Source organism: Lepus europaeus, chromosome 2 (assembly GCF_033115175.1).
Source record: "Lepus europaeus isolate LE1 chromosome 2, mLepTim1.pri, whole genome shotgun sequence".
NCBI classification, from domain to species: domain Eukaryota; kingdom Metazoa; phylum Chordata; class Mammalia; order Lagomorpha; family Leporidae; genus Lepus; species Lepus europaeus.
Window position 1 is genome coordinate 56,091,072 of NC_084828.1, and position 20,478 is coordinate 56,111,549.

The 20,478-nt window shown below is 40.8% G+C and overlaps 1 protein-coding gene across 7 annotated transcripts in view; it reads right to left on the reverse strand.

Moving 5' to 3' along the window:
* SENP7 (SUMO specific peptidase 7) overlaps window positions 1-20,478 on the reverse strand; it is a 206,426-nt gene that overhangs the window by 78,092 nt on the left and 107,856 nt on the right. For 5 of the 7 annotated variants that reach the window (XM_062207205.1, XM_062207242.1, XM_062207216.1 and 2 more), the window contains one exon: window positions 14,039-14,233. The exons of the other annotated variants lie outside the window; for them this stretch is intronic. In XM_062207205.1, the coding sequence (XP_062063189.1) occupies window positions 14,039-14,233 (195 nt within the window). The remainder of the gene's footprint in view (window positions 1-14,038; window positions 14,234-20,478) is intronic. 7 annotated transcript variants of the gene reach the window in all.

The window sequence follows — 20,478 nt, forward strand, 5'->3', positions numbered from 1 at the left end:
CAACCCACTGCCTTTCAAAAAAAAAGTAACTACACTTTTTCTAAAAAGTGTTTTCTTTAGTACTTGTATGTGGATTATTGTCATTTCCAAAAGAGAAATGAAAATCAACATGAATGTAGAAAACTATGACACAGCTGGAATAAATGAATTAAATAGGAAACCTATTCCACCGTGATTTGAGAGCTTTGAGCTCCCTCTGTTGGAAGCTTGTATTATATTTCTACAACTGAATTTGAATTTTTACAACTGAATTTTTACAACTGTAATCTAATCCTATTCAATTAAGACTAACAATATCTGCTAAGTGGCAGGTTATAATAAAACCCTCAACACTTTTGAAAAACACTTTTTTTTCATTTATTAAGCTTTTATGAAAAACACTTACTTTTATTAAGTATTTTCTAATACAATTTTTGTAGATTATTTTAAATTTATTAGACTTTTTTACAAAAGCCATTTAAAAACTATTTATAAATATCAAAATGGGAAATAAACCTAGAAAATTACTAAAATATTCTGATTAGTCTGACCTACACAGGAGTTCCCAATAAAATGTATACTAGACTACTACAGAAAGACAAAAAAGAAATCAGAACTTCAACTAGAAAAGTAATCTCTTAACTATTGTTCTGGAACTGATATCTCAAATAAAACAACATTAATACAATAGCTGAAGTCTCTCCAAGGATAAATCAAAACATAGGAGATAAATACCAACAGATTTTAGAAAAGAGTGATTAATTTCTTAATTACAGAAGATGCTATAAACAAAGTAAAACGAGAGCAAACTTGAAAGACTTTTTCATATATAATATTAACAAGAATTCTTATATATGAATAACCTTTTACATATATTAATAAATGTTAATAAGTTTTAATATATATTAATAAGAATTCTTATAAATCAGTAAGAAACAAATGACTCACTGCAAGATGGGCGAAGACAAAATGAAGAAAAAAAAACTTATATAAGAAATACAGGGGAGATATTTGGTATAGCATTTAAGACGTCACCTGGAATGCCTGTCCCCCAAATTAGAGTCTTGGCTCTGCTCCCAATTCCAGCTTCCTGCTAATGTGCACCCTGGGAGAAAGCAGGCAATGGTTCATGTAGGTAGGCCTCTATCACCCACATGGGGCACCTAGATTGACTTTCTGGCTTCTGGCTCCTGCCTTTGGCCTGGTCCAGTCTGGGCTGTTGTGGGCATTTGGTAGTTAACCAGTGCATGGAAGCTAGCTCCCTCTCTCCCTCTCTCTCTTACTTTCAAAGTATTAAAAACATAACTTTTTTTTTAAATGCAAAAACTATATTTACTACAAAAAATAATTAAAATGAAAACAATTTCAATTTCATGAAAATAAGTATATATATTAAATATATGTATCTATAGGTCATCAAAAATTTATACTTAGTCTGTATAGAGCATAGGACAATAGACAGTAAGGATTATTAGAATACACAAAGGTATTAAGTAAAAGAAGACAATAGTCCATGTGACTCAAAGCCTGCCACAAGACTCAACCCAGGGTTGACAGACTTCTTCCACAGAAATATCTGACAAAAAAAGAAGTGCCACACATGGGAGTTCAAACAGTATTCAGCCCAGCCTCAAAGCCCACCTGAAGGCCTACCATAGACAGGGGAGGCAAACCTCAACTTTGTACATCCACTGAGCAAGACAGCTGATCCCATTTATCCTGAAGCAATTTCAGCTAACCTCAAGACACCTCATGCAAACCTATCCAACTGCTGAACTCACAGAGAGTTACCACCTGACCAGAAAACACACCCTGTGGCTAGGCCTGATCTAGAAAGATTGCAGTGTCTTTCCAACAGTTCAGTCTAATTGTAGAACATAACCAGTGATCTTACCAGGTAGCAGAGCCTAACCAACTGCCCCACTGAAACTTGAAAAACCATGGCAGCCCCATCATCCACAGAACCCCAATGGGAGGTGTTCTTCAGAGATCATTAGCACCTTGTCTGACAGAATCCCAAGTTAGAGTAAACAGTGAGAGATTCTTCCTGACAAAGAACACTTATAAAGACTTAAAAATTAAGTTTCTTTAAAAAAAAAAAAAAGAAGTAAAATTAACTTCAAGATGCAATGACTGAACAACTCTTGTCTCAACTATTGAAGAATAGTTTGTTTTGTTTTGCTTTGTTTTTGTTTTGTTTTGTTTCCGTTCAAATTGTTGAACTCCTTGCTTAGTAAATAATTGTTCTTCTGTGTATAAAGCTAATCGAAAATGGATCTTAGTGGAGAATGGGACTGGGAATGGGAGGAGAAGGAGAAGGAGGGATAGGAGAGTGAGTGGGAGGGCAGATATGGTGGGAAGAATCACTACATTCCTAAAGTTGTACTTAAGTAATACATTAAGTCCATTTTCCTTAAACAAAGGTTTCCTTGGGGAAGGGGGATAAATAATTTTTTTTTTTTAATGACAACCAAAAAATTCAAAATAATCCTCTTAAAGAAGTTCCCTGAACTATCCGGCTAAAAAGCCCATGAGAGCATTTCAGGCATGGAAAGCCAAGACACTGTGGCAAAAAATGACCTAAATGAAAGAACTCTGTGAGTGAGACCACAGGGCAAAGAACGGGCCATCAAAGAAGGAGGTAGCTTTCTCTGATTACGGCCTTGTCTAATTAAGGTTGGAGTTTGTGAATTCAAGAGGCTTCCATAGCCTTGGAAGTTCATAATAAGAGCCTTGGGTGGGCCAGCGCCGTGGCTCACTAGGCTAATCCTCCCCTTGCAGCACCAGCACCACAGGTTCTAGTCCCAGTTGGGGCGCCAGGTACTAGTCCTGGTTGCTCCTCTTCCAGTCCAGCTTTCTGCTGTGGCCCGGGAGGGCAGTGGAGAATGGCCCAAGTGCTTGGGTCCCTACACCCGCATGGGAGACCAGGAAGAAGTACCTTGGCTCCTGGCTTCGGATCGGCACAGCGCCAGTCGTGGCGGCCATTAGGGTAGTGAACCAACGGAAGGAAGACCTCTCTCTCTGTCTCTCTCTCACTGTCTATAACTCTCTCTGTGTGTCTCTCTCCCTCTCACCGTCTAACTCTGCCTGGCAAAAAATAAAAAAAGAGAGAGAGAGAGAGCGCCTTGGGTGATCACTGACGTCATAAATAAGAGTGTCAATTGTTAAAACAACAACAGGAGTCACTGTGTACTTGCTGTCCACGTAGGATCCTTAATGTGCTGTACTATGAGAATTAACGGTATAACTAGTCTTCAAACAGTACTTTATATTTTGTGTGTCTGTGTGGGTGCAAACTGTTGAAATCCTTACTTAGTAGAGAGCTAATCTTCTGTATATAAAGATAATTAAAAATGAATCTTAATGATGAATGGGATGGGAGAAGGAGTAGGAGATGCGATGGTCTGCAGATGGAAGGATGGTTATGGGGGGAAGAACCACTATAATCCAAAAGTTGTACTTTCGAAATTTATATTTATTAAATAAGTTTTCTATTAAAAAAAAAAAAAGTTCCCTGAACTAAAAGAATATACAGACAGAAACTTAAATGAAATTTGGAAAACACACAAACAAAATTAGAAGTTCAAAATGAAAGAAGCAATTTAAAATACAAATCAGAAATGCTAGAGATGAAGAATACAATGTTTGGGCTTGGGCTGTGGCATAGCCAGTTAAAGCCTGGGCTACAGCATCAGCATCCCACATCCCTCCTGCTCCACTTCCAATCCAGCTCCCTGCTAATGTGCTTGGGAAAGCAGCAGAGGATGGCCCAAGTCCTTGGGCACCTGCACCCATGCAGGAGACCCAGAAGAAGCTCCTGGGTCCTGGCTTCAGCCTGGCGCAGCCCCAGTCATTGCGGCCATTTGGACAGTGAACCAACAGATGGAAGATCTCTCTCTTTCTTTCCATATGTCTATCTGTAACTCTGCCTTTCAAACAAATAAATAAATATTAAAAAAAATACAATGCCTAAAGTGCAAACACAACAGAAAGCTTTAGTACCAGTCTCAATTGCACTGAAGAATCAGTGAACATGAAGACAGAACATTATCCAATCAGAGAAAAAAAAAGAAGAGGGAATGAAAAAAAAATAAAGAAAGCCTATCAAAATGATGGGACATGATAAAGAGACATAACACACATGATAGGAATTAAAGAAATGGAAGGGTAAGAAAAAGTATAAAGAAATAACAGCTGTGAAAACTTTCCTACTTTGGTTGTTTCAGAAAAATCTGGTATACAAGAATGGGCCACCAAAGGCAGAGGGATTGTAAGACCAAAGAGGCCGGTGCCACAGCTCACTAGGCTAAAACTCTGCCTGCGGCGCTGGCACCCCGGGTTCTAGTCCCGGTTGGAGCGCTGGATTCTGTCCCGGTTGCTCCTCTTCCTGTCCAGCTCTCTGCTGTGGCCCGGAAATGCAATGGAGGATGGCCCAAGTCCTTGGGTCCTGCACCCACATGGGAGACCAGGAGGAAGCACCTGGCTCCTGGCTTCAGATCAGCGCGGTAAGCTGGCTACAGCACACCAGCCATAGCGCACCGGATGTAGCGGCCATTGGAGGGTGAACCAACAGAAAAGGAAGACTTTTCTTTCTGTCTCTCTCTCACTGTCCACTCTGCATGGCAAAAAAAAAAAAAAAAAAAAAAAGACCAAAGAAAGAAGAGAAATCCAAGTTTGGATAAAATGTCGTTTATTTGGGGACTTACAAACCAAAGTCTGGTCTCAGGTGTCCATGACACAATGAATACCCATACCATGAGGTAGGAAAGAAAGGGTTTTAGGGGCCGGTGCTGTGGCATAGCGGGTAATGCCACCGCCTACAGTGCCAGCATCCCATACGGGTGCCAGTTCGAGTCCCAGCTGCTCCATTTCCGGTCCAGCTTTCTGCTGTGGCCTGGGAGAACAGTAGAAGATGGCCCAAGTCCTTGGGCCCCTGTACCCACAGGGGACCCAGAAGAAGCTCCTGACTCCTGACTTTGGATCAGCATAGCTCCGACCATTGCGGCCAATTGGGTATGAACCAGCAGATGGAAGACCTCTCTCTCTCTCTCTCTGCCTCTCCTTCTCTCTCTGTGTAACTCTGTCTTTTAAATAAATAAATACATCTTTATTTAAAAACAGAAATAAGAGATAGAGAATATAATTTGATTACAATTAAATGTAATGGTCATGGGATTTTAAAAAAAAAAAGGAAATAAAGGGTTTTATAGACAAAGGTAGCTTATGGCTAATCTAAGTATACCCAGACCTTCTCAAAAAAAAAAAAAAAAACTAACTAACATTCCAAATTGGGTGACTAACATTTTTTTAACTTTATTATGTTTTTAAAGACAAAGTTAGTTCTATTTATTTATTTATATTTGAAAGGAAGAGAAACAAAGAAACAAAGACTTCCTCCATCCACTGGTTCACTCCCCAAATGCCCACAACAACTATGAATAGATCACACGAAAGCCAAAAGTCTGGAATTCAATCCAGATCTCCCATCTGTGGCAAGAATATAAATACTGAACCATTGCCTGCTGCCTCCCAGGTCACACACTAGCAGAAAGGTGGATCAGAAGTGGAGTGGGCCAGACTTGAACTCAGCACTTTGATATGGGATGCATGCATCCCAAGAGACAAATTAACTACTGCACCAAATGCCAATCCTCAGACAGGTTATCTTAACCTGTCTGTTTATCCTATTGTTGGGTTTCAGAGACTGTCAGGGTTGCCCAAAGGGCAAGATTATGGCTACATACAAAATGGCTGCAGTTAGGGCAATCATTTATGCTACTGGTTAAGAAACCACTTAAATACTCTCATGTCCCATACCAGAGTGACTGGGTTTAATACCCAGCTCCAGGTCCTGCTAATACAAGACCCTGTGAGTCAGCAGTCATGGTCCCCGTGACTGGGTTCCTGCCACTCATCTGGAAGACCCACACTGAGTTCCTAGCTCTGGGCGTCAGTCTAGCCTGGACACAACCATAGCAGACATTAAGGGGATGAATGAGTGGGTCAGAGGTCTTTTCTCTTCCCCTCTCTCTCTCTCTACCCTCTCAGATAAATAAATTTAAAAAGAGTTGAGATTTCAGCATAGTGGTAAACATGCCCACATCTCATTTTGGAATTCTAGCTCTGCCTGAATCCAACTTCCTGTTAATGAACACTCAAGGAGAATCAGTGGATGGAATCTCTCTCTCTCTCCCCCCCCCCCTTTCTCTCTCTCTCTCAAATAAATAATTTTGTAAAAGATGTATTTTTTTCAAAAGAAAAATCAATTTAGTGACTGCAATCATGTCAAACTGAACCCATACCTTCCACTCCTCCCAACTGGCTCTTACAATCTCATGCTATCTCCTCTTCTGTGATATGCCCTCATACTGCAAGGAATTCTAACACTGTCTCGATAGTATGTTGTATGGCCATCTGTCTGGCTGGTAAGCACATTCCACAAAGCAACAGACGCACATGCACAAAATGAGACAAAAGACAATTTTGCAAATATCAATAAAAATCAAATAAACCCAAGTGGGATGAGCAACAAAAATAGCACTAGTACACAGCTGGGATGAAAAATTAATACAGGTACTTGTAATGAAAAATCTGCATCACCTAGCAAGAATATACTTGTACCATCAACTGTTAGACAACACAGCAGCAACACCCAGGGGTTGATATGATCCAGAATAATACACATATTAGCAAAAGGATGGGGTCCAACAGTGATTCCTAAAACTAGTGGTGAAATGGCATGCCAGACCAAGAGGCCAACCTTACTGTCCACTAAGGGTATAAGCTGTGACCACAGGTCCAGAGTCCAGGTGGATCAATTAAGTGAGCTGGATATTCCTCACACTGTGGCAAGAAGTATCTGACCCAGCCTGGGGGAACAAACCCTGTGAGCCCCATTTAACTGTAACTCATTCTCTAAGTTCCATCAGGCTTTTTTACTGGCCAGATGAGGCTATTACAAGCACCATTGGCTGTTGTAGAACTCAACCCTTTCTAATTGTTTTAGGTTATCTCCTATTTCCACATATCTTCCAGGCAGTTTATACTGCCTTATATGTACTACCAGGCTAAGAGCAGGGAGCCTGACAGGATTCCATTTGCCTCTCTCCTCAGCACAGCACAACCTAACTTTAAGCCAAAACTCCCCCCATCTTTCCAGCCCTCAGATATTTGCAGTGTCTTCCCCAACACGATATCCATTTCTAGGATATTTTCTGATTCTATGGAAATGAGTACCAGATATGTTACAGAGGGCATGCTATATTTTAGATATGAATTTTGATGTCCCCCAAAGGTCAATGTTTTAGGGACTGGATCTTCAAAGTCTTCTGTTAATGGTTAATAGATTAAGAGTAAAGATTTAATCCAGTTTTTGGTATCGGAAGGTGAGTCCTTTGGGAAGCGATGAGATTGGATTACATCGCCTCTTGATAGAAGAAAAGTGGTTTGTCCTGTGATCCTTCTTCTGCATGCATTGCATCATCTTCCACCCTCATTTAAGGCCATACAAATGGGTTCACCCAATCATGGACTGTGAACCTGCAAAACTATAAGCTAAAATAAACTTTTTTCCTTCCCAAATAACTCCACTCAGGTATTTATTATAGCAACAAAAAACTGACTGATACAGGGTCCTCCCCTGATACCCCAATGTAACAATATTTTACACCCACATCTATCTACAACTGACCACAGGCCCAGAAAATGTTCTGGGTTGCAATGGATTGGAGAACATTCAGTATCCATGTTTACTGGAGTGGTTGTTTTTCTTTATCTGGAGAGATAAGCAGATACTGAGTTCTATCTCTCTCTGTTTAACTCTGACTTTCAAATAAATAAAATAAATCTTTAGGCTGGCACCACGGCTCACTAGGCTAATCCTCTGCCTGCGGCGCCAGCACCCCAGGTTCTAGTCATGGTCGGGGCGCAGGATTCTATCCCAATTGCCCCTCTTCCAGACCAGTTCTCTGCTGTGGCCCGGAAGTGCAGTGGAAGATGGCCCAAGTCCTTGGGTCCTGCACCCACAAGGGAGACCAGGAGAAGCACCTGGCTCCTGGCTTCGGATCAGCGCGGTGCGCCAGCTGCAGCGGCCATTAGGGGGTGAACCAAAGGAAAAAGGAAGACCTTTCTCTCTGTCTCTCACTCTCCACTCTGCCTTTCAAAATAAATAAATAAATAAATCTTTAAAAAAAAAAAAAGATATCTCTGGTCATTCAGTATTGCTCTCACCCTAGGCCAACTTTGACCCCATATCTAAATATAAGTATATTTAAAAGGCAGAGTGACAGAGAGAGATGAAGAGACAGAAAAATTTTCCATTAACTAGTTGACTCCCGAAATGGCTGAAATGGCCAGGCTGGGCCAGGCCAAAGCCAGGAGCCAAGATCTTCATCTGAGTCTCCCACCCAAATACTTGGGCCATCCTCTGCTGCTTTTCCCAGGCCATTAGCAGGGATCTGGGTCAGAAGTGGAGCAGCCAGGACACAAACTACCACCTAGCATCACAGGCAGAGTGGCTTTACTTACTATACCACAATGCCCATCCCATGTTTCTTATCTTTTTGTTTGTTTGTTTTTGCTGCCTTCTGGACTCTTTATTTGATTTTTGATGATTTGATTGTCATTTGTCTTAGTTAACTCATCTTTTGGTCAAGTTTGGGGATCTGAGGATTTAGGGATTGAGCTTGACATGACTGCAGCTATTTTGGATTTTAACCACCACTTTGCACTTTAGTTAACCTTAAGGGCCCTTCCATGTCCCATGACTTGGTAAACAAAGTTGTTAAGATAACTTCACAGAACTGTCTTTCCAGACCAGATCCTGGCAAGATTAATGCTTGAAGGAAGTATTAATGTTTTGTGAGTCAGGTGTACTTAGATTAGTTGTTGCCCATCTTTGTCTAGTTCCAAGCTGGGAAAATCTAGCCCCCAGGCCATTTAAGTCCTATAAGATCATTTGTTCTGGCCCTGACAAGGTAACCACTGGGACTTGAAATTCAAGAAATCTGTAGCCGCAATTTTCTTTTAAAAAATATTTAAAGTGCTGATGGGGAAAAACTGTCAACCAACTATATTTTACCTGGAAAAATCTGTCTTTCCAAAATGAGAGAAACAAAGCATCCCTAGACAAACAAAAGGTAAAAGAGTTCATCACCACTAGGCCTTCTTACAGGAACTACTAAATGGAATTCTTTAATCTCAAAGAAAAAAAAACATTAAAATAATGATATAAAAGTTAGGAAAGCACAAAACTCAAATATATAGGTAACATGGAGCCATATTCAGAATCCTCTAGGACTGCAGTAGTGGCTATAAAGGAATTTTATCCCCAGTATGAAGGTTAAAAGACCTATTAATAATAATCACAGCTAAGTTAAATTGTCTAAAGACAATTTACAAAATGATGTAAATTCCAACATCAAAAATATAAAATGATGGTTCAAGTAGTTAGGCCCCTACCACCCACCCACATGGGAGATTTGGATTGAGTTCCCAGTTCCCAGCTCACGGCTTCTGCCTGGTCCAGTCCTGATTATGCTCATTCTCTCTCATTCCCTTGATCACTCGCTCTTGCGTGCACTCTCTCTCTCTCTCTCTCTCTCCCTCTGTCTCTGTTTCTCAAATAAATTTTTTAATGAACAAGGGATATAAATAAACAGTTCTCAAATGAAGACAAATAGCCAATGGAGAAATAAAAAAATCCTCAACATCACTAATTATTTGTTGAAATGCAAATTAAAACTACAATAAGATATTATCTCATACCTATTTGAATGGCTGCTATCAAAAAGATGATAGAAAATAAATGTTGACAGGGATGTAGAAAAAGAACCTCTGGGGATAGCACTGTGGAGCAGAGGGTTAAGCTGCCTCCTGCAATGCCAGCATCCCATATGAGTGCCACATTCAGTCCAAGCTGCTCCACTTCCAATGCAACACCCTGTTAATGCACCAGGGAAGGCAGCAGAATATGGCCCAAGTTTTAGGCCCCTACCATCCACATGGAAAACCAGCCTGGCACACCCATAGCCAATGCAGACATCTGTGAACCAGGAGATGGAAGATCTTTCTCTCTCTCCTTTTCTCTCTCTCTCTCTCTCTCTCTCTCTCTCTCTCATCATTCCCTTTTTCTCTCTGTAACTCTGCCTTTCAAATAAATAAAGCAAATCTTAAAAAAAAAGAAAACCTTCCTGCTTTGTTGGTGATAATGGAAATATCACAACCATTCTGAAAAGCCATAATGGAAGGTCCTCAAAAACCTGAAATTAGATTTACTATATGATGCAGCAATCTTATTTCTATATATTTATCCAGATTTGATATCAATAAGTCAAAAAGATGATTTTTTAAAATGTGGTATATATACAATGGGATACTACTCAGTTTTAAAAAATACTTGGGGGAGGGGCTGGCATTGTGGCATAGCGGGTAAAGCCACCACCTGCAATGCTGTCATCCCATACAGATGCTGGTTCAAGTCCCAATGTGCCTGAGAAAGCAACAGAAGAAAGCCCCTGCACCTACACAGGAGACTCAGATAGAATTCCTCATTCCTGACCTCAGCCTGCCCCAGCGCCAGCCATTTGCAGCCATTTTGGGGAAAGAACTGCTAGATGAAATACCTCTTTCTCTCCCTCCATCTCTCTATCACTCTGCCTTTCAAATAAAAAATCATTTCAAAAAATATCCTAAGGGAGGTGTGAACCTCCTAGGGGAAGGCACTCTGTTGACTTTCATTACTTGGCTGGCCTGGGAGGAGAGCTGGCCAAGTAAAGGCAGGGGGCATCTCTAACAAGAAATTTACAGTTCTGCCTGCAATGTTGCTGACCCTACTTGACCATACCCTCAGCTGCAGGGGTCACTTTGGAAGCTGGGCTGAGTGAAGGGCTTTTCAGCTTAGAGCCAATAAGATCTGTGGCTCTGACCTGGGCATCCTTCGACTCCAGGGCAGGTCCATTTCCAGTGATCCAACTCTTGGCAGAGCTGCCAGGGCTCTTCACAAGCTGACTTCTGCTGAAGCCCAGGCTTACCACTTTGAAAGCCACTGCAGTGGACTGGCCTGTTGGGTCTCCTTGAGGGCAGATCACTGTACAGATCAGCCATTAATAGGCCTGCCACCCATTGCTTCTGATGCCGAGCTTTCTTTTCCTCCTGGTTTGTGTTAAAGCAGACCAGAGGATGCAAGTCAAGGGAGTGCCCATGTCCCATCTCTAATCTTCGGTGGCCTGAACTACAAGTCTACAGTCACAGGCATGTTCTGTAGTAGTTTTTCTAAGGTAGACAATGCCCATGAGGAAAATTATATTCTCACTTTAAAACTTTCTTTCCCTTTGGTCTGAAAGGGAGGTTTTTACTACTTACTGTATACTTGGCTGATGGCGAAGTGAATCTAGCTATGAGATTATTATTTAAGTTCTTATTTTGGCTATGCTATTACAGGAAAATGTTAGCCATCTCTTTTATAAGGTCTAAAGATTAAATTGTGCGTCCTACAGATTCCTTCATAATAGAATTAGTTTCCTACCTTGAAGAAAATAGAGAAATGAAAGAACAAGTTGGGTAGGAGATCCAAGATGGCTGAATAGTGAAAAGACATGCTGATTCTGACCATGGGAAGATAACAGAAGGGCACAGTTGGAGAGAAGTTTGCAGTAGAAATTCCACAAAAGAGAGACACCATGGAGCAGGGGGGACAATTCAATCACACAGCAGTGAGCAGCATATCAATAGCGACTCCCACAGTAGGTAACTGAAGGAGATGCCATCTTCTTGAAGCAAGGCACCCAGCAACCAGCAGGGAGGAAATGTCATCTCAATAAGGCAAGAAAGAACTACTGTAGCCCTAGAGTGTTTAGGGGAATTTATTAGAATTGATAAATCTGCGGTTCCCATTGACTTTGAGTTTGGCCTACAGGGGTGGCAGAGGGCAGGATGTCCACGTAAGGCACTCCCCCAACCTCACTCTACTAAAGCACCCAGACGCCACATGTCAACATTAATCAGTTAGGCAGCTGCCTCTGGGAATGCCACAGCTCCTTCCAAGGAAAGGGGAGGTTTGTGGGGCCAAGAATAGATCCCCTGCTCCCTGTGACTGTGGGAGACCTGTGCCCTGTGACTGTGGGAATTCTGTGACTGTGTGATAGGGAATATGATAGGGTGTACCTGGGTTTTTGGATGATTACTGTGTCTGGCTCCAGAGGCTCAGGGTTCAGTGCTCACACTAAGGAGTGCACAGACCCTTTATGTAGTTCATGCACCTGCATGGGTTAGGTATCTAGTACTGTGGGATTATTCTGGGTGGTTGGTTCAACTTGGTAGAGGGTGGTTAATGCTGTGATCATGCCGCCAGCATGATCATAACCTTCCCCCTGCAGACAAGAGAGATCTACCATGCTCAACTTGGGTGTCACACTGGACTTTTGATCTACCCTCAAGCACTAGACATATGAAAAAATGCTCAGGATCATTAGCCATCAAGGAAATGCAAATAAAAACCACAAAGAGGTTTCACCTTACCCCAGTTAGAATGGCTACCATCCAAAACTCAAAAAATAACCAATGCTGATAGTAATGTGGGAGAAAAGGAACACTAATATACTGTTGATGGGAATGTCAACTAGTACAATCATTATGGAAGACAGTACAGAGATTCCTCAGAAAGCAAAAAATACATGTACCATATGACCCAACCATCCCACTCGTGGAAATTTATCCAAACGAAATGAAATCAACATATAAAAGAGTTATCTGCATCTTCATGTTTACTGCAGCTCAATTCACAATAGTTAAGATATAAAATCAACCCAGATATCCATCAACTGATGAGTAGATAAAGAAAATGTATATATACACTACAGAATACTAGTCACCCATAAAAAAACTTTTCTTTTACAACAAAATGGATACAACTGGAAATCATTATACTTAGTGAAATAAGCCAGTCCCAAAATGACAAATATCATTTTTATCTCTGATATGTGGCAATTAATATAGAACACAAAAAAAGTACAGGAATGAAATGGACATCTTATGATTTGACTGTTGTTTTCAGCCCTTGTTTATATTCCTATGAAACTTTGGTCTTTCTACTTTTCTCTTGTGAATTGAAATCATGTTTTTGCAAAAAGTGAAGAAAAAGGAAGGAAGAAAGAAGGGAGGAAGGGAGAGAGGGAGGGAAGGAAGTATGGTTATTTTCTTAGAATTGTACCTACGTAGGCCAATGCAATGCTGGTATCCCATATGGGCACCAGTTCAAGTCTCAACTGCTCCACTTCTCATCCAGCTCCTTGCTAATGCACTTGGGAAAGCAGTAGAAGATGGTCCAAGCACCTGGACACCTGGACCCATGTAGGACACTCAGAAGATGCTCCTGGCTCCTGGCCTCAGCCTGGCCCAGCCCTAGTCATAGTGGCCATTTGGGCATAAAATATCCATCTCTCTCTCCCTCTCTCTCTCTTTCTCTCTCTCTCTCCTTCTCTCCTCTCCCTTTCTCTCCCTCTCTTTCCATCTCTCTCCCTGTCTCCCTCTCTTTACCTCTTTCCCTCTCTCCCTTTTTCCCTCTCCCTCTCTCTTCATCTCCATAACTCTTTCAAATAAATAAATAAATCTTTTTAAAAAGAAGTGTGCCTATAAAATATACGAAATCTATTCTCTTGATATTAAGAGAAGGTTTTAAAAATAAACAAGTAAATAAAATTGTGAATGACACTGGAGAAATGGATGGACAGCCAGACGGATGGATAGAACAGAGAAGGAGCAGGGAATAGATTAATGTTAGGAGAATGGAGTATAATTATATCATATTCATGAACCTACATTTTCAACAAGTATCTGCATCCATTTTTCCAAAATCAAGCATGGTGACCAATACTTCTGAAACTGATAATTAGCCATAGTCTTTTTTCTAATTGCCACTGCAGTCAACAGAAGGAAAAAGTCATACTAGCCATCAAAACACGTTTAGCTCATGTTTAGCAATAACATATATGTGAGGGAAAGAATGGGAGAAGGTTAATGAGAATAAATATATTTATTTTGAGTAAGTTATCACTAAACGTACCTTTCAGATAAACAACAGCTCTTGTGGGGATTTAGATTTTGACAAGTCTCTAGGCTGTCATCAGAAGATGAAGAAAGTTCCTCTGATTGCAAGTTGTCTGTATCACTCAAACTGGCCTCAGTTACAGGAGGGATCTTTATGTATTTTCTTCCTAACTCCGTTCCCAGGACATTCGTCAGTATAACTCTGGGTATCCTGTCACACAGAATAACAAACACTGTACTATACTGAAGTTTTCAGTAAAAACTTTATTCTAAGAAGTTGAACTTTCAAACATAGTCATATTAGCACAAGTAAACTCTTAGAACTATACCCCCCTATAAATTACCTCATAAATACCTAAAGGTACTCTTTTAAGTTATGGGGTATAAGCCCATAATAATAAAATCTTAAAATATAGTAATGGATACTTGAGGTGCTTAGAATCTTAACTAATTTTTCTTTAGAAAATTCTTTCTTTATCTTTTCCAGTAGTTATTTAAAAACCAGGTCACTACAAACCAATTCAAGAAATCTTGTTCTTCTCTTTAACAGAAATGTCCTTAATAAGTAATTACTTCCTTATAACTGGCACAAAACAAGTGCTAAACCCAAGAAAAAAAGACATCACTCAGATCCCATCAATGGTGATGACAAATCCCACAGGTGAAACAGAATATATACTGATAATTATTTATATTCTAACAGAATAGCATTAAGGAATCAATGAATTAAATGTTTAGAAAACGATATTTTAAAATTCTAAACTTTTTTAAATTAATGGAGTTTACATCAAATGTATTACATAGGCCTGACACCATCTTAGACAAAATAGGATAATGCAACCCTTGCTTGATTTAGTCATTTGTTATTATGAACAACTGATATAACCTGCCACACTATAATGATGCTCTTAAGACTATTATTTGGCCCTGCACTGGCTTTCCTAATCCAAATAATCACAAATTTTTTAGTTCTTGTTACAATAGTTTTAAAGTTTTACTAATTTTGTCAGATGTCCCCTTGACTATTATTAATGGGCCACAACCAACACTAATACTTTATGAGAAACAACAGATATACGTAGAAAGGGAGAGAGCACTTTTTTTTTAAGGAAAAACATGAACCTCACTGTACTCTGTTACATTTTTTGTAGTACTCAGAGATACTCTGTTTTCACTACATTCTTTTCACTATGTCCCAGACAATATAAATTTTCAGATCTTAGGAGAACTTTAAAATAAATTAGTCCTCTCTTTATCTCAAACATGAAGAACCCAAAGTTCAGAAAAGTTAAATGATGTGCCCAAATGGCTCTTTCTGGTGGAAGAACCTAGACATATTACCTTTGAAGAAAAAAAAGAGATTGATTGATTGATTGATTTGAAAGGCAGAGTTATAAAGAAAGATAGTCTTCCATCCATTGCTTAACTCCCCAAATGGCTGCAACAGGGATGGAACACACTGAATCCAAAAACCAGGAGCTTCATTCAGGCCTCCCACACGAGTGGAAAGGGCCCAGGTACTTGGTTCATCTTTTGCTGCTTTCTCAGGTTCTTTAGCAGGGAGCTGGATCATAAGTGCAGCAGCCAGGACTCAAACCTGCACTCATATGGGATGCCAACACCACTGGCAGCAGCCTAACCTACAATACCAAACTCTGAACCTATTAACTTTAGGAGTTTTCTTCTTTGTTTTATTCCATTACACTGTGTCCTGAATATTAACTTGCCAGAGGATTCCAATAACTAAGCTTTCCTATACATACTTCAGGAAACCCTTGAAAATATCCATATGTAACACACCAACAAGTTAAAAAGTGTTGTAATAATTAAGTAGTATACATTATCTAATAACAAACACTATTAGTAGAGGAAGAATGAAAGAAAGGTAGTCTGTTACCTAGTAGACCCTCTAATGAGGGGGCAAGAAGTAGAAATATTTTTCTTCCACATATGATTTAAATTTCTAAGGATTTGTAATGGTTTGAACAGGATTTGGCTCCCCAAAATCACATGGATGTTTAAACCCCCAAAGTCTTTGTTAATTGACAATGGATTAATGTTAATAAGGGTTGGAGTTTTATCCAGTTACGGTGTCTGAAGCTGGGCTCTTTGAGAGGTGTTTAGATTGGATTAGGCTGCTGCTGTGGCAGAGGTCCTATGATTGAATCATGATGGTTTTATAGGCACAAGACACACAGACACACAGGATACACTGATTGTTTTTCCTGACTGCTCCTGCATCACCATGTGATCATCCCTCCTCCATCCCCCAGCCTTCCCAGATGCTTAAACCAATGAGGTCACCTGATCTTAAACTGTGGGCTTCCAACTAGAAGCCAGAAAAAAAACCTTCGTCATTCCTAAGTAGCTCCTCTCCAGTATTTTAAGAAATAAAAAGCTGAGTAATAACTGATCCTATTTAGTATTGTATGCTTAATATCCTTGATCTCGGACAGAACTCTCCTTATAAATGCTATATTTGGGGCCAGGTATTAGGCATGCCAATTAAGATGCTAGTTGGAGGGCCGGCACCGTGGCTCACTTGGTTAATCCTCCGCCTGCGGCGCCGGCATCCCATGTGGGCGCCAGGTTCTAGTCCCCATTGCTCCTCTTCCAGTCCAGCTCTCTGCTATGGCCTGGGAGGGCAGTGGAGGATGCCCAAGTGCTTGGGCCCCTGCACCCACGTGGTAGACCAGGAAGAAGCTCCTGGCTCCTGGTTTCAGATAGGCACAGCGCCAGCCATGGCTGCCATTTGGGGAGTGAACCAACGGAAGGAAGACCTTTCTCTCTCTCTCTCGCTCTTGCTCTCGCTCTCGCTCTCTCGCTCTCTATAACTCTACATGTCAAATAAAAAAAAAAAAATAAAAAATAAAAACTTTAAAAAAAAAAAAAAACACTAGCTGGGATGACCACACAGCGTATCAGACTCCCAGAATTCTACTCCTGGCTCTGCTCCCAATTCTAGTTTCCTTCTAATGCACTCCCTGAAGAAAGGCAGGAGATGGCTCCAGTAGTTGCGTCACTGCCATCCACACAGGAGACTGGATTGAGTTCCTGGCTCCCAGTTTGACCAGGCCCAAACCCAGCTGTTAGAGTTAGGGAGTAGACCAGTAGATGGGCGCTCTCTCTTATCTGTCTCTCTGCCTCTCAAATAAATAAATAAAAATAGCTAAAACAGAAGAAAAATGCTAGATTTGAATGGGAATAGGGACAATAAAGGGCCAATATGGAGCCTCAAGGTCTTTTTTACCTGAGTTCTCATTATGTATTGCTATGAAATTTATCACAAAAGGGAACTCAACTGTGGTTCGCAATGCTTTCAGAAAAATACAGGAATACTAACAAAGAATTTAATTCAAGTAATAATTATTTTTTACAAATAAATATTTTAATTTGGGATAAAAATTTAATTACATTTTAATGATTTATTTTTTGAAAGGCAGACTGACAGAAAGGGAGAGGTGGAGACAGGGAATGGGTGTGGGGGAGAGAAAGAGAGAACAAGAGAGAGAGAGAGAGAGAGGAGAGAGAGAGAGGGAAAGAGTAATGAGAATCTTCCATCCACTGTTTGGTTCCATAGCCAGTTCTGGGCCATGTCAAAGCCAAGAGCCAGAAAATCCTGGGATTCAAGGACAGGGTCATCTTCCATTGCCTTCTCATGCACATTAGCTAGATCAGAAGCGGACTCAAATCAGCACTCCAACAAGGAGTGCCAGCATCACACATGGCACCTTAACCCGCAATGCAATGACAGCCCCAAGAACTTGAAGTATTAAGAGATAATAGAATCTGATTTTAAGAGATAAAGAGAATCTGATATACTACACTGATGACTTATTTTAAAAATTAGTATTTTTGTTGTTGGTGGTATTGTTGTTGTTGCTCTGTTTGTTCTACCTAAGACCGCTGGTTGAACTCTGTAATCAATGCACATTCTTAGGCATTTAAAATTAACAGAAAAGTGATCTCTGTTAAACATAGGAGTGGGAATAAGAGAGGGAGGAGATATATAGGTTGGCACATGCTCTCTCGGACTTACCTCCAATGGTGGAACTAGAAATGTGCCAGGGGATTTCAACTCAGTCTTACCAAGGAGGCAAGTACCAATGCCAGCATACTTGGTAAAGTGATCAGTATAAATACACAACCGATCAAAAAGATAGGGTATGTGTCAAAGAGATTTCACAAATAAGACCAGTGTAAGCAAATAATGAAGGATAGAATTAAAAGGGAGAGTATGATCCTGCGGGGGAAGCAGGACACACAGCAGACTCATAGAGTGGCAAACACCCAAAACAGCACTCCTGCCTCAGAATCAACCCTTGGGACATTCGGATCTGGCTAAAAGGTCCATGAGAGTCTCACAGGCATGGAAAGCCATGACACGATGGCAAAAAACAATCTAAATGAAAGATCCTGGTGAACAAGACCCCAGAAGAAGGAACAGGCCATCAAGGAGAGAGGCGCCTTTCTCTGAAGGGAGGAAGGAACCTCCACTGTGACACGGCCTTGATTAAACAAGTTCAGAGTCGGTGAACTCAAGGGACTTCCATAGCCTAGACAGCTCATAGCAAGAGTCTCGGGTGATTGCTGATGTCATAAATAAGAGTGCCAATTGTTAAATCAACAACGGGAGTCACTGGGTACATGCTCCCCACGTAGGATCTCTGTCCTTAATGTGTTTTACTATGAAACATAAAAACACTACTAGTGGAACAGTACCCTATACCTTGTGCGGTTGTGTGAATGCAGCCTGTTGAAATCCTTGCTTAGTATATACTAAGTTGATCTTCAGTATATGAAGGTAATTGAAAATGAAACTCGATAAAGGGCGGGATGGGAGAGGGAGAGGGGAGGGCCACAGGAGAGAGGGAGGTGGGGGGGGGGAGCCACAACAATACAAAGTTGCACTTTGTAAATTCACATTTATGAAATAAAAAAAATCACTATATTCCTAAAGCTATAAAAAAAATCAATGATAAATGAAGATTCTTCCAAAGTTTATGGAAACGATGAGGCCAGCATTGTGATACAGTGAGTTAAGCCACCACCTATGATGTCAGTATCCCCTAGGAGGGTGTCAATTTGAGTCCTGGCCACTCTGCTTCTAATCCAGTTTCAAGCTAATGTGCCTGAGAAGGCAGTAGAAGATGCCCCAAGTGCTTGGGCCTCTGCGACCCATACAAAAGACCAGAATGGAGTTCCAAGATCTTGGCTTCAGCCTGGCCCAGACACAGCTGTTGCGGTCATTTAGGGAGTGGACCATTGGATAGAAGATCTCTCTCTCTCTCTCTCTCTCTCTCTCTTTCCCTCTCTCTGTTGCTCTGCCTTTCAAATAAATAAATAAATCATTTTTAAAGTTTATAGAAATGAAATTGAAAGATAATTTTATTTTAGTGCAAAAACAATTTTGAAATCCATACAGTTTTTTTCATAATATGCATTTTCTACAAACTTTTTGAAGCCCTCTTGCATGTACTTTTCTTTAAGATTTATTTATTAGAAAGGTAGAGAGGTGGAGAGAGAGAGATCATCCATCCTCTGGTTCATTCCCAAAATGGCTGCAACAGCTGTGTCTGAGCTAGGCTGAAGACAGGATCCTGGAACTCCATCTATTATCTCCCATGTAAATGCAGGGGCCTGAGTGCTTGTACCATCTTCTGCTACTTTCCCAGGCATATTAGCAGGGAGCTGGATTAGAAGTGGAAACCCGGGACTCAAACTTGTGCTCATATGGGATGCCAGCACAGGATGTGGTGGCTTAACCTGCCACACCATGATGCTAGTCCCAACGTGCATGTCTTAAAAATAATTTTGTGGTTGTCAGCGCAGTGGCTTAGCAGATTAAGCTACTGCATGCAGTGCCAGCATACCATATGGGTGCTGGTTCAAGTCCCGGCTACTCCACTTCCCGTCCAGCTCTCTGCTATGGCCTGGGAAAGCAGTAGAAGATGGCCTAAGTGCTTGGGCCCCTGCACCCAAGCAGGAGACCCAGAAGAAGCTCTCCACAAACTTTCTAAAGTAATCTCATTTTTTTAATGGTTCACTATCATTACTGAATTCTAAAATGATACTCATAATAATAATATAAATGTATATATAGTATTTAAGAGGAATTTTGAAGCTTATAAGGAGACACATCATAGAAATGCTATTACTTGGTATCTCTGTTTAAACACCTGACTATAGCATTATTTAAATGTTTAGCTCCTTAAAAAAATAATCTCCAAAGAAAGTAACACAGTTGGAATCAAAAAATTAGTCCCTTAAAAAGTGTTGAAAAAACGTAACTTGACCAACAAAGCAGTGGAAATATCTATTAGAATTATCTTCTGAATAGGGCCGGCGCCGCGGCTCAATTGGCTAATCCTCCGCCTTGCGGCGCCAGCACACCGGGTTCTAGTCCCAGTCGGGGCGCCGGATTCTGTCCCGGTTGCCCCTCTTCCAGGCCAGCTC